Source organism: Aplidium turbinatum, chromosome 2 (assembly GCF_918807975.1).
Source record: "Aplidium turbinatum chromosome 2, kaAplTurb1.1, whole genome shotgun sequence".
NCBI lineage: Eukaryota > Metazoa > Chordata > Ascidiacea > Aplousobranchia > Polyclinidae > Aplidium > Aplidium turbinatum.
Window position 1 is genome coordinate 46,287,176 of NC_137473.1, and position 14,096 is coordinate 46,301,271.

At 38.5% G+C, this 14,096-nt stretch overlaps 1 protein-coding gene across 1 annotated transcript in view; it reads right to left on the reverse strand.

The window, feature by feature from the left end:
• Nucleotides 1–14,096, reverse strand: part of LOC145787423 (triple functional domain protein-like) — a 69,841-nt gene that overhangs the window by 27,634 nt on the left and 28,111 nt on the right. Inside the window, exons 23-35 of the mRNA XM_082599169.1 lie at nucleotides 13,291–13,385; nucleotides 13,066–13,166; nucleotides 12,727–12,819; nucleotides 12,274–12,435; nucleotides 11,866–12,003; nucleotides 11,345–11,474; nucleotides 10,748–10,873; nucleotides 10,087–10,254; nucleotides 9,503–9,637; nucleotides 9,079–9,198; nucleotides 7,245–7,336; nucleotides 6,601–6,736; nucleotides 4,444–4,625 (exon numbers count right to left, since the gene is read on the reverse strand). Of these exons, the coding sequence (XP_082455295.1) occupies nucleotides 4,444–4,625; nucleotides 6,601–6,736; nucleotides 7,245–7,336; nucleotides 9,079–9,198; nucleotides 9,503–9,637; nucleotides 10,087–10,254; nucleotides 10,748–10,873; nucleotides 11,345–11,474; nucleotides 11,866–12,003; nucleotides 12,274–12,435; nucleotides 12,727–12,819; nucleotides 13,066–13,166; nucleotides 13,291–13,385 (1,678 nt within the window). The remainder of the gene's footprint in view (nucleotides 1–4,443; nucleotides 4,626–6,600; nucleotides 6,737–7,244; nucleotides 7,337–9,078; nucleotides 9,199–9,502; nucleotides 9,638–10,086; nucleotides 10,255–10,747; nucleotides 10,874–11,344; nucleotides 11,475–11,865; nucleotides 12,004–12,273; nucleotides 12,436–12,726; nucleotides 12,820–13,065; nucleotides 13,167–13,290; nucleotides 13,386–14,096) is intronic.

A 14,096-nucleotide genomic window follows, 5' to 3' on the forward strand; every position in this document is an offset into this window, starting at 1 on the left:
GGCGTGACCGAAATTGTTACTCAATAGGAGAGTCTCGAAGCACTTTAGATTATAAATATTTTTCCACGTATCTCATAGCTGTTAGCCTGTTACACCACTTGCCATAGGCCCACACATTGGTCTACAGCAGACGTGTGCAACCTTTATTACAGGAGGGCCATATATAAATATCTGAGTGAAACCGCGGGCCGCACGTTTATTTAACATACGCTTTCTAGTAGTTGCAAGCACAAAAAAGTAATTTTTTTTGTTATTCATATGGCATTATTAGAGGTTATCTCCTTGCAGAAATAATAAGTTAAGACGCATAAATTTCCGAAGAAAACTGCTATTCAAATTTATTGTCACACCGACTACGAGTTCAGTGAGAAATTTGCGGCTGGTTTCTTTTCCGACGACTTTTTCCAACTTTACTTTAATGGAGTGCTCGCAATTCCATTTTCCAAGTGTTCGTCTGTCAGAACCGATCAATAGGGAAATTTTATGACGCTAATTTTAGAAAAAATTGTTTTGCACAAATACGTTTAGCCAAAAAGAGCCATTTATGAAGCCATAAATCTTTTCAAATGAGGAAAGTCATCTTGGTTGAGACGTTTTCGGTAAAAATCAAAAAATTCACGACTTCTTTCCGCTGTTCGTAAAATCGTCACAACATGCAGCCCTCGCTTAACCAACGCACCTCGGAAAACAACAGTAGATCTTTATGTGTCGTGTTGAAATCATCCAGAAACTGACGATGGATGGCCCTTGTGGTGCTCGAATAAAATTACTGCTTTAATAACCTGGCTCAAGACATGTTTGAACTTCAAGGATTTTGCGCAAAAGTTTTTCTTGTAAATGAATTAATCCTTCTGGTCCGTACTTTCATCGATCGCAAAACTCCATGAAACAAATTTCATCACCTTATCCCTGAGAGTGTCAATAATATCACAAGCAAGATCATCGATAGCCTACGCCTCTCTATCGTCCACCGTGACAGACTTATTTTCTCGAACTCATTTTTCATTTTAGAGCACATTTCTTCTGCGACATCGATAAGACACTGCTTCTAGTTTGAGCTATTCTCTGTGCAATTCTGTGCCTCTGATCTACTGACGTTCCAAATAATTAAATACAATCGGATAAGCGGTGGCCGGTGGGAGATTTCTAAAATGGTTTACAGAAGGTGCGAAATGTAGCCTACATTGTACAATAATCCACTCTATAATGAATTGTTTGCACGTACCAGCCTAAACTAAATTGTAAACACGTTTCGCGGGCCGCAGACAATTTAAAATTGGCAAATCTTCACGGCCGCACAATTTTTTTTCGCGGGCCGCATTTGGCCCGCGGGCCGCAGGTTGCACACCCCTGGTCTACAGAATGGCTATGCATGACACGATGATGAAGTTACTCATACAATGTATACTGGTACCCATGCGGTTTGCAGACATCACACAAAACTGAAAGTCAATAAAACGAAGTTTGCAATGATTTTACTTTGAAATAATGTGTATTTAGCGGGAAAAAAAAAACTAATACAGCCTGTCGCAAGTTCATGAATGATGAAAAATGCTTTCGTTCGCTTGCCTTGAAGGTACAATAGAACGTGTTTAATAGATTTTTCTTGGGTAACGAAATTAAATGAAAATTTTTGATCACCATGAATGAAAAACAATCTTTTACAAATGCAGTAAAGTAACTGTCATTGTTTGCCATTGCCGTTTCAAAATGACTGCATTTGCACTGCCTTCGCGTAGAAAACTCAGCATTAAAAACTTAAACTGAGCTCAAAAGAAAAGAGAAAACGTTTTCCATCGCATGTCAAAGAACTCTTTCTGGCCTTAAGCCCTGTTTTTCAAAGTTAAAACCGTGAAAAGTTTTACTCAACAATTTTTCACTGAATTTTCAATTTTTCACTGATTTTTCACTGAATTTTTCAAGCAACAAGATAACTTGACATGAATTGGACTAGTCGTACATTCATCTTGAATTTTTAATCCGATTGTTTGGAAATATGTCAGTCAGTTCGTCAAATGTTTCTCAGCCGTCGAGTGTAGAAAGACTTTACAGCGATAGATACGTGTTTCGCCCGTGATGGTGGGCTCATCAGTATCGCATCACTAATTCATGACACAGAGCTGCTGCAGCAGTTGCTAGTCAATTGAATCCTTAACGTGGAAAGAAATCAATCTAATCATCTTCTACGCAGTCAGTTCATCTGCAGACATTGAATCAATGTAAAAAGAACGGGTTTTGCTAGCAGGGGAAGTAAGTATCTTGACAAAAATTTCAACTTCTATATACGCTGTTCCCTGTGAAAGTCATCTTTCGTGTGAACTCTGAAATTGACCAAAATCTAACTTTTTTTTAGTAAATAAACAGAAATTGAACAACAGCTTTGATGAAATCATCCACTTTCAAACTTAACTCTTCAATTTCGTTCGCAAATTTTTCTGGAAGCATAATAACTTAAATGCAACACACAGTAAAAAAACATTCTTCTGAATTGATTCTGTTTCAATGCATTAACCAACTTTTTACGCTGCTAAGTGCTAACTCGTTTTTAACACAAACATAAATAAGTCAAAAAGCTAATCTGCTTTGATGCTAAACAAAATAATCATCTCCACAAAAAGCTTTTTGTTTCCTGAGCTTGAGCTAAGCGTAGAGTGTCAATTCACAACCTAAGCATATAAAAACCTGCATGAAGACCGATCGACCAAACCGTGTGTAAAAGTCTTCGAGAAATATCAAGATGCTTTCCGTCGTGCCTGTCTCATCTACAAGCAGTTAGGATTACCTGTCTTTGCGTGGCAAATTACTAAAAGGGATAATGCTAAAAACGGCGATGCTCTAGCGCAATTTGGCTTGCAACCGCAAATATGTTTTTCGGTCAAATTTTATTCCTTTTCCGTCAACACAACGTTGTATGACGTTGCACTGACCAAACAAGCAAATACTTGGAACTGTCTGTGTTTTGTGTTGCCGACTCCATAGCCTCCAGGTAGAAACTTGTATTTTTGTTGCTAAATTTCAAATCTGTCAAGGGAAACATGACTCATTCTTCTTGTAAAGTTTCTACGCGTCAGGGAACAATCTTAGACAAGTGGAACAGAATCAATTAAAAATCGTGCAATGCATCAATGAACAAAAAAGATGGAAACTAGGTGTAACGATTTTACGACAATTACCACTTTTTCTCATCTACTGATTCCCACTGTTGTCACAAATAAGCTATTGCTCTTCAGACAAACTTACTCGATTATTGATAGCTCGTGTGCGAGAGCTTTCTTGCACTTCAAAGTGCACATTACTAAATTTGCCTGCGATCTATAAGCAACATCGAAAATTTGGGATTGTTCACATCGTAAACTGTAAGTTTCTTACGAACTGGAAAGACGTAGCTGCCGTGATAATTCGTAGAAAAGCAGTGACACTGTTGGGTTATTTCAAACCCTTTCACTGTTTGGTTAAAGAAACTTCGGTAAATGAGTTGAAATTGATGCGTGAGATTGCCACTCTTCCGACGCTTGAAAATCTATGTTTTTATACGTCAAATTGATGTGCAAATTAAAAAGAGAAACTTAATTCTCAGTACAATGCCAACTTCGGGGATAGAAAACTTTATGAATACCAAATCACCAATTTCAATCACGAGAAATCAAACTGACGTCATGCATTTCCTGGCAATAGCATTGTGACGTCATCCCATGATGACGCCAATTCCACATATTTAGCATCATCTGAGCATGAAGCCGAACATCCACAATGACTAAGCTGAATAAATATTGACAAACGAACAAGACCAATCGACGGAAGCAGCAAAATCATAACAAAAATAATAATGTGGCTTTTTCACAGTGAGAATATTGCAACAGCATCAGCTTTACTTTGAAAACAAAGAAAAGTTTTGCAGAAGAATGAAGTGCTGAGTGTAAACACCGAACTCATGTTCTTACAAAATACTGTACAATTCGTATACGATGAGCGCATCATGAAACAGAGATATCAAAATAAACTGAACTCTACAAATCAGTGGAGGTTAACCATTGTTCGTGCAAAGTTCCATAAACGGCATATCCTTCATGAAAAGTGTAGCAACTTGGAAGGTTCAAACGGCCAATAACTCAGTGACTTTGTGGTCTCGTGTGGCACTCGGAAAGGTTGGTGAGAACCAATCATTGCGGATTTTAAAAATCCCTATTTAGTGCTAATTTTTTAACCAGAGTGCAGTATACTGTAGTTTTTACATACAAATGTTCAAGAAAACAGCAGGTAAGACAATTACATGCCCTACATTTGATAATACCTTTCACATTGCCTTAATCTTAATGCAATCCCAGCAAGACCCATATCCCATATGGAACACTTTCAATGCATGAAGAAACGAAACTTATCATGAACTCTAAAAAGTACGTGGACATTTTCGGTTAATTAAGAATTCCTTCCCCCAGTCTCGACTCACCTGCGCTGACAACTGCGGTGGTTGGAACAAGGCCCTCTTTTCCTCCATCTTGTGGTTGAACGTGAACAAACTCGTCACGTGACTTGATAACGGTTAGCAATTGGCCACGACGGATGTTGAAGTGGGCAGAGCTTCCGCTGTAATCTTCGACAGCTCGGACGGTATCCCCAGGAGAGAACTGAAAAGAATTATTTTTGTGATAAAATTGTGTGGTTTCGATACTTCAACTCGCCTCCGTTCAAGAAAACTTTTCACCAAGCACAAACGTATGCAGAGGTTGAAAAAACGTGAAAAGGGCATTTCTTATCAGCTGGGTATATTAAGTTGTGGAGCAAACTGTGGAAACATGATTGGATGACTGACTGGATAATTCTGTTTTGATTCGATACGTCAAAGCAAAAAAATAAATTAAAGTAATTTCCGATTTTGCCGAAATTTAATATTGATCCTTCGTGTTTTAAAGATAAAGAACATTTTCTTTTAGCAAAAAAAAGACTGCCACTGATATAACTAAGTTGATGCAAAGAACAACAAACATAGCATGAAGATTGAAGAGATCTGATTCTAACGTAAAATGGGCGCCCAGTTTTCACTATTTCCTAGGTTGAGAATCTGCTAAGCCTTTGATAATAACCAATGCTTCAACGCTCTTTCCATCATCAGCTCTGTGAGACCGAGTCTATAGCACTACAAGTCTCATTTAGCAGAAGAAAACGGAAAACATATCGCCTTGGCGCAGAGAACATTGGTAATTTTTTTGTCAATAAACCTCGTAGCGACGTCAACTAAACTTAGTCTGATTGAATTTAATTCCGGCTTAGGCTGAACTGAAGTTGGCCACCTTTTAACTTTCGTAAACGAGATAGAACATCAAATTCTTATTCAATTTAGAAAAAGCCGAGCAGCTCTAATTACAAGCATAATCTGATTTTTGAAAGCTGAAAGAAATCTAGTTGTCCAAGTTTGGTCAACACGATGTTGGTTCAACAACACATCTGCTTACAATGCGCTGGATGCCGGAGAGAAGGAGCAGTAATTTTGCCATCAAAATGTACATTCTTTCAAGAGGGAAGATGAAAAAAGTGTAATTTTTACATTACTTCAATGTCGTTAGACAAAAAATGTCCTTTTTCTCCTTCGAGATCAAGTGCTATAGAATACATCTCCTTCATTACGAGCGAACAAAACGCAATAAAAGGTGAAGACTCTTTTCAAAAGACAAAAAAAATTGTTAAACTTTGACTCTTAACAAAATTGCAACCACATAGCCACAGCTCCTTATATCCGATTATTTTTCTTTAAATTTTTTGTTGAAAACTGTCAAGGAATACAACGTTGTTCGACTGATGACGTGCGCCGTTCAAACCACGCATTCTTCATAATGCAATGACGCAAGAAAGGGCATCAGCAAGTCATAAAAGTGCAACTATCTAATAACGTGACGTAAATAATAACCCACGTGCGTTTCTTTTGGAATGGAACGTTAAAGTGACTCATTGTGAATTTTCTAAGGAAAACTAAACCAAGAAATAACCTTTGTTTTGAAATATAAGATCAATTCGATGGTGTTTTGACGTTCCGGAAAGAAAAATTATCAGATATTTTATTGATTTTACATCTGGCGACATGCAGTAATATTCAATATGGGCAATAAAGCACAAAAACAGAAGCTAACACGCGACAAACGCGAAATTTTATGGGCCGTTACTTCATCACACTGAAGCATGTCACGCTCAAATCTTACAAACAACCTTCAGTGCACGTATTGAATATTCTAAGTGTTCTTCCCGAAAACTTTGAAATTTGCTCTGCCTTAGTGCACATTACTGGCTTTGTTTTCCAAAGCTACTAAATCTCCTCTCAGCGTTTTCATAAGTGAGAGTTTTTTTCGCTGTTTGTTTTTTTGTTGCACTTAAACTGCAAACGATGCCTTATGCATGGCCTGCTTCAACTGTAACCAAACCGGGTAGCATAGCCAATCGGATATTGTGCTTTTTGGCCTTGAGTAACATTTCTATTGGAAGCAGTCATTGCTGCTTTACGGAAATAAAAGACGTCATCAACAATCCATTAGATTAGAGCATAAACTAAATCATTTCTCAGTGTTTCAACAGCACACAATTCACAGCACTGGCGGTTAAGAATTTACTTACAGAACAGGTATTATAAGATGTTCTTGAATGCAGTGAAAGGGAATCGGGATTTCCCATGCTGCTGGTTTCGCTCCAGCGATCTGACGTCGACACGCTCCACCGATCATCATCTATAGTTCCAGCGGAGCTATTTGGTCTGAGACAAAGCACTGCACATTAAGGAAAGTAGAGGAAAAGTATCATTAAAATTACTTCTGAACTCATATCGTGAGGCATTGAAAATGATATGCATGATATTTATGACCTGACAGAATGCCACAGCTGGCAATTTGCTCTGTTACACCGTCGTTGGCTTTTTTAAAAGCTACAACTGACAATTTAATTTTTATTATAATTTTGATTAATTGAGACAGAAAACAAGGAAGTCAATTTTCCGGCCCATCTTCAAGCGTCTCGTCTTGAAGATGGGCCGGAACCTAAAAACAGAAAAGTTTTATTAGTTCATCTTCAAGCGTATCACAAAGTGTCTAAAACAAAACACGGCTGCGTGCTTTCGGTCGGGATCGAACCAAGGTCCTTTCGGGTGTTGACCAAAAGTTCTCACCACGCGACCACGCAGCCGACGCATTTACTACGCCTCAACAACACACGCTTTTTATTTCAAAATGGGGCTCCAGGCCTTGTAGCTTTGTCTTTAAACTAACCTTTTAGTTGTAGCGTAGGACTTTGGCAACCGCAAAGATTCTTTGCTAATTGAGGCATCTTGAATGACTTCAGTGAGCTTCTTAATCCATTCCTGCAATGAATCCGACATTTTTTTTTTACGGGATTGTTTTTTAAGTGATTGATTTCACACACAACCACAAGAGAAAAATAATAATGGTGATTTAGTTCATTCGACAGATTTACTAAAACAATTTCCAGTCTTCTTCTTGCTCATGGGGCAGCAATTCAGGCAACATTTTCCAATTGTTGCAACCAGTGCAATGTCTTCATATCAGGGTCTATGAGATCCACCACATGTTTTGCAGGTCGAAACACTAGTGTCTAGTGTTTCGAAACATAATTTCTAGTGCAACTGCGGAACGAAAAAATTGGACCAATAAAGATGTCACCTCGTTCAACTTACAGGGTGGTTAGAAAGTCCTTGGAGCAACTTCTAAACGATTTATTAATACAAGATAAATCCCAAAGAGAGCTTACAATACTAGAAATCAATTCCTTCCTTTTCAATGTTGCCATCCTTCACTAGGATAACTCTCCCAATTCTTTGTCGAAAGTTTTCGACCGAGGTAAGTAGCTCATCCTGGGGTATTTTGGCCCATTCCCGCAGAAGCGATTGCTTCAGAGCATCAACACTTGGGTGAGCAACGGAACAGGCCTTTGCCTCCAATAACGACCACACACAAAAGTTTATGGGATTTAAATCAGGCGATGAGGGAGGCCACATTTTTTGGCTCCAGAATCTTGTAAAACGTGAGCTCCAGTCCTGAGTCTTCCTTGAGATGTGGGATGGTGCACCATCTTGTTGGAATGTGAAGGGCTGATCATTGAAGTGTTTCTTCATCTCTTCAAGGGCTGGAACCGAAATATCGTTGATGTAGCGATCTGAATTGATTTTAATTCTTTGTTTCACGAAAATCGGAGGAAGCTTGCAAGTTTTGAAGATGGCGACCCACATCATGACAGAACACGGTTTTTGACGGTGGTAAACAGGTGGTGGTCACAGAATCTTTAATAATTGCTGAAGACTTTGCATAAATTCTATCATTCTGATTATTGAACTGAGCTTCAATTGTGCAGAGTTTTTCGTCTGAAAAAATGATCTCTTTCCCTGCCATGTCTGCCTTTAGTTCTCTGAGAAGAATCTGTCCTTTTTCAAGTCTCTGTTGCTTTTGGAGAGGTGTAAGGAACTGCCGTTTTGTCATCTTGTAAGGAGAGAACTGAAGATCCTTTTCCACAATGGTTCTCATTGAAGTGTTGCTCACATTCATGTCTTTGGCCATTTGACGGGTGGATCTGTTTGGGTTGCTTCTCACCCTTTCTCAGACAGCTTTAACCACTATCTTTGTTCGAGCAGTGCGAGGTCTACCACTCCTAGGACGATCTTCAGATGTACCAAGTTCCTTAAATTTATTCACAACATGGTAAACGGTGGATTTGGCAACTTTTAAGAGCTTGATGATCTCAGAGTTGGTGTTCAACGCGCTAAATGATGGCTTCTCTTTGGCTCGTTTTAGACCTTACAATTAATGCTTACAAATAGACTTAAATTTTAGAGAGTTTAGCAAGATATTTAGCATGTTAAAAGCCATGTAAGTGGCATTTATTTTGTTTAATCCTAAAATGAAAAAAGTCCAAGGACTTTCTGTTCACCCTGTACATCAGTTGAAGATTGTGAAGAGGAAATTTTACAAACACTGAGAATTTTACATTGAACATTTGCCGCATAATCTGCTAATTAACTGGAGCACATGTAAAGTAAAGATAACATGTAGACCACAACTGAAAGCAAAACCGACTTAATCCGGTTTGTACCTGTTTGATGTCAGCAGTTGGCGCCTTTAAAGTAAGTTTTTCCGACCTTCCCCACGAAATCGTAAACTTGCAACTGTCCTCAGTATCAGATGCACTATCTTGTACGCTCAAGTCGCAAGTCTGGTGAATAACAAATACTTTAATACAAGAAAGTCCACCATTTCATTTATTTCAACATAAGAGCATTTTACAACGTTGATACAACATTGGCAACTCAACAAATCATGATAAAATCGCAGCATGGAAAGGTACACAAAAACGTGACGTCATGTTTTATGGATTTTTTCTGCACAATTTTGTTTCTATGCTTGTATTTGATGGGCTACAACTTCGGTAATACTTTCTCACAGGGCAAATTTTCTTGGATTATTGCAGAAAAACTAGATGTACATGTATTGTACATACGTAGCAGGCAACAACCTACCGGGTACTTTGACTTGAAGAGATATTTCGACTTTCCAGCAGTGTCTTTTGTTTCTTTGCAAATAATGAGTGATAGTTCAAAAAGAAACAAATGCCTGTCTCTTCCTTTTCGTATCAACTGCTTCGTGTCTAAGACCTGGGGAGTTGAACAATATTCACATGTTGAAGCAACATGGTTTTGAATGAGCATATTTTTAAGTGTCAAATATACATGCGTTGTCTACGGCTGATATCAAACCATCTGCTTTTGGAAGCAACCTTGTTTGGAAAAATGCATGGCGTAAACTTTATGGCAAACGTTGCACATGGTGCACACTGCACAAGCTAACCCAGACAGCAAAGTCTGTCATTTTTACATTGGTTCAACGTCTGCAGACGATTCAACGAGTCAATGTAAAAATGACAGAGTTTGCTGTCTGGGATAGGGCATACCACCAACGTTAGATGGAGAACGATTCAAGGATAAATTAAAAGATGGCGAAAAGACAAAATTAATTTCAAGTGGAGAAAAATAGAAAATACAGAAATGCATCACCAAAATGCACACAAGACTTATCCGTAAAAAAAGGAAACCTTATTACGCACTTGGAAAGAGTCCTGGATGAGAACTTCTCCTTGAAATTGGATATCTTCATCAAATCCTCTCATCATGCCAAGGTGGAGAGCATCATTTGCTCTTCTCGGAACAGACAACATCACCTCCAGACCATCTTTGATCTCGCTCCTCTCGCTTTTGCAGCAAGAAGCCAAGTCCTGAAAGCATGAGCAAAAACGACATATTTTTACGTTTATTGAACAAGACATGACCAGAAATTAAATCAAAAACGATGAAGACGTTTTATCAAAAACAATTAATGTAATTTGAGTAAGCAGTTGTGATATCATGAGCGTTATGGCAAATGTACACCGATGCTTGACGTACAATTGGAGTGTTGCCAAATTGATAAAAGCAGCAATTGAAGGACATTCGCGTGCACAAAAGGTATAGGCAGGAAATCTGATTGTTCGAAGCAGTCTTTTTCGGTCGAAATAATATTGTGTCGAACATTCTCAAGCCAAGTCGTTTCGTTTTGAATTTGCAACGTAACGAAATTTCTTTTCATTTGAAATAAAACCATTACAAAGAATTTTGCATCCAAACGAAATATCTTTGATTCGAATAGCTCTAGCAAAGTGAGCACAAAAATTACTTCGACTTTCATATAATCAACATTCAACTGTTACAGAACAAATTTTACAGCATTACCTTTAAAAGTAACTGGTACTTGGTAATGCGCTGAACTGGCTTGATAAGGTAGGAGGCCAGTGAGTTGTTCAGCTGCAAACGAGCTTGGATCTTGTCGAAAAAGTCGCCGGCTTGCTCAATGAGAACCTGAAATGTTTCATCAGTATTTCTACATTTCAGTTCAGTTTATTAGTTTTTGTCGGCCTAATCAGAGCAGTAAGTACACTGGAAATAACGTAGTAGGCACCTCTATATATAAATTAAATCACAAATTGACATTGATAATAATTAAATAATTCACTGATATTTATCAGTTAACCATTTCTCATCGACAGTACACCTTCATTACTTAGTTCAGTACCCAAGAGGTTTCGATGGACAACTAGTAAGCATGTGGTTCCTAAAAAAGTTTGTTCCCGTTTTGAAACATAGGATAAAACCAAAATTCCAGAGAAATTCGATCGCAAAGGTGGCTTTCGAAGTTGCGGATACAAAAAAATGCACTTTCTGTACCATTTCAAATAGAAAACAATGCATGAAGTCCTGCTACCAAGTGTCCTGTTCAATTTTCATCAAAGGTAAAGCGCTAGAAAACGTGTATGGAACGTCAAGATTCACCTCGGTAGAAGCGGGTTTGTTCTGGCAGTAGTTGACGTAGAGATTGAACTGGGGCGCCCACGTCACGAAGCAATGACCGAGGTCTTCGGGGAGTTGCTCATATTTCTCGAGCTCCTTCAAGAAAATCTCACTGCAAGATCAACAAACAGTGTTAAAATGAATTCATCTTTTTTGAATTGAAATTAAGACCAAATTAAAAAAGGTGTTAATCTGAGCTTCAAAAACGCAATTATACTCTCATGAACATTCGTTTATTGTCGATCGATATCATAGCCTGAGGTTGATTTGAGTTTGCAAAAGGGAAAAAGTGCTTACACCATCTGCAAGCATAATATGAAACTGAAAAGTAAGCTACACTACAAAATGTGGGTGTTAAAGACTGCCTACTTGATTCCAAGACGTTTTTCAACAAGCTAAGTCAGTGATTTAATATCATAATCTATCTATTCTACATGCAGGGTTATAGCAAATTGGCTTGAAACTACAGTCGTTGCTGTGCTTCAATAAGAAATATACAATACCTGTGAAACTTATGCAAGTCGTCTATATTGCCAAATATGATGTTTTGTTGGCCTCGCAATGCAACAGGCATCTCTGGGTTGTTGTCCTTCATTTCGGACTTGTAGTATTTGATGCAGTCTTCCAAATCCTTCACGTAGCTGAGCAGAATATAACAAACAAAAGATGAAGCGTGGCATTGATGCTGGCAATATCTGCCCCTCCTACGCTGATTTAACGTTTGCATAGGTTTATTGGAAAATAGGCAGATCATGCCGGTGGTGTTTTGGCAAATGACACCTGTACCGATCGTATGGTGAAGAAATTTAAGTGATTTATTTATTTTTTAAATTTATAAGTACAAAACACGAACAATGCAGCTACTTCTGCAAATGAACGATCGCAGCAAGTCAGGCAGCCCACAAGCTCACATTCTTTCCGTTTGGAGCAATTCAGTCATGATGTAATTTTGCCTTCGCGTCAATTTGTTGTCTTGCGTGTCTTCAGTCGATGCCACACTTCCTTGGCTAGCAGTACCTTTGCAAGATAGCTGTGACGGAGCAGTCAAGCCAGCACCTGCAATACATACATTCCTTGTAGAGATGACATCGCTCAAGACGCTTTCCTGTGTACTTTAATCGTGCAAAAAGACATGTAGTACACTGCTGTGTACACGTAATGGGCGTATTGACAATCTACTCGTGATAAACAACCAAAGATGCTTTGAGCTAATTAGTGAAAGGGCAAAAAAGGTACTACGGAGGTTTTTATCAACTATGGAAATTCACAAGCTAGCACCGTCATAAGAAAGTACCAAAAACATCAGGGATCATTGCTTAGACCACAAGATTGCCTTTTTTTGTCAAAAGCAAAGCTCACTTGGCATGGAGGGAGTTGTGGCCTGTTCTGTTGATTGCGCAACACTGCCCACTAGCGATTTTTTTTGCTGCTGCATTCGTCGAATCAAATCTGTGTATCTGATGCAAAATTTTCATAAAATTAAGAAGAGATTAAAAGTTTAATAAAGCAGTCAAACTACACAACACTATTTTAAGATAAACCAATGATTCACATTGAACAGATAGGCTATATAAACCTTACAACGCTCGATGGACACACAATTTATTGGCTGCTGTGCCTGGACTGGATCTAACAACATCACCTGCAGCGACCTCAAACGCAAGAAGACACCAAAAGTAGGAACACGACCGGGTTCCACGTACCTGCTTTGTACCACAGACTGGTATCGGTCCACCGCAGAGGTCAGGGAGCAATCTTTTGACCTCAAAGCTGTTGATACAGTGTTAAACGACTGAAGACGAGTCTAGAAGAGAAAAGTGATAAAATTGGAAATTTGCTTTTTCGTTGAATTCCCTTAAAAATGTCCGGTTTTTGAGAATAATAATAAAAAGATAAAAGATTAGAAAATGTAGGAGTTGGAATCTTACTCTGGCGGTTTCTTCAACTGCAGTGAACTCCTTGTAAAAGCTCGCCGGCTGTTCGTGTTTGTTTTTCATGATTGCGCGTTGCAGACACCGCTCGCCTGCGATCGAAAATACGAAAATTAATGACAAGATTGAATCTAGTCCGCTATTAGAGCTTTACGGTGGGACTAAAAGTATTAGAGGTCTAAAAAGTTATTCCATCAATCGCAAGCCTGGTACCGGAAATGATGCAATCAAAATAAAGTCCAATTAAAACCTACGGAATGTAGCTTTACTTTTTAAACCATGCATTACCCTCTCCCACACCCCCTCTCAGGTAGGGCACACTAGGAAACAGAAACTTGAGTATGGAATAAAATTTAGATTTTATTTTTGGAACGGGAGCCTGGCCATGGATCTTTGATGCTTGCTCCTCTTAGAGCTGATATCATATAACAGTGTAATGCCATATTTAAGCTACTTCTGCTACTTAGAATGCGAGATAATTTGTTTTACATCACGCTGTTGAAGCCTTTTGTCGCCTCTTTTTGAACACTACACCGATTTAATTTCGTAAAGCTTCAACAGAAACGTAAAGTGTTCAAATAGGTATAAAATGGGATGCTTAACAAGGTGTTGCATTTGTACTTTTTTTTCTTCGTTTTTTTTTTACAGCGTGCCCTGCCTTATGACCCACACACACGTACAGGTCAAGCTATGAAGCGTCAAAGATAAGAGTCAAAACGAAGCAAATTACGTTTTACATGTAATTGCAAGCTACTTTACCTACAAAGGTAAAGGTAATCCATGTTTGCTTTCAGCAAAGCAAT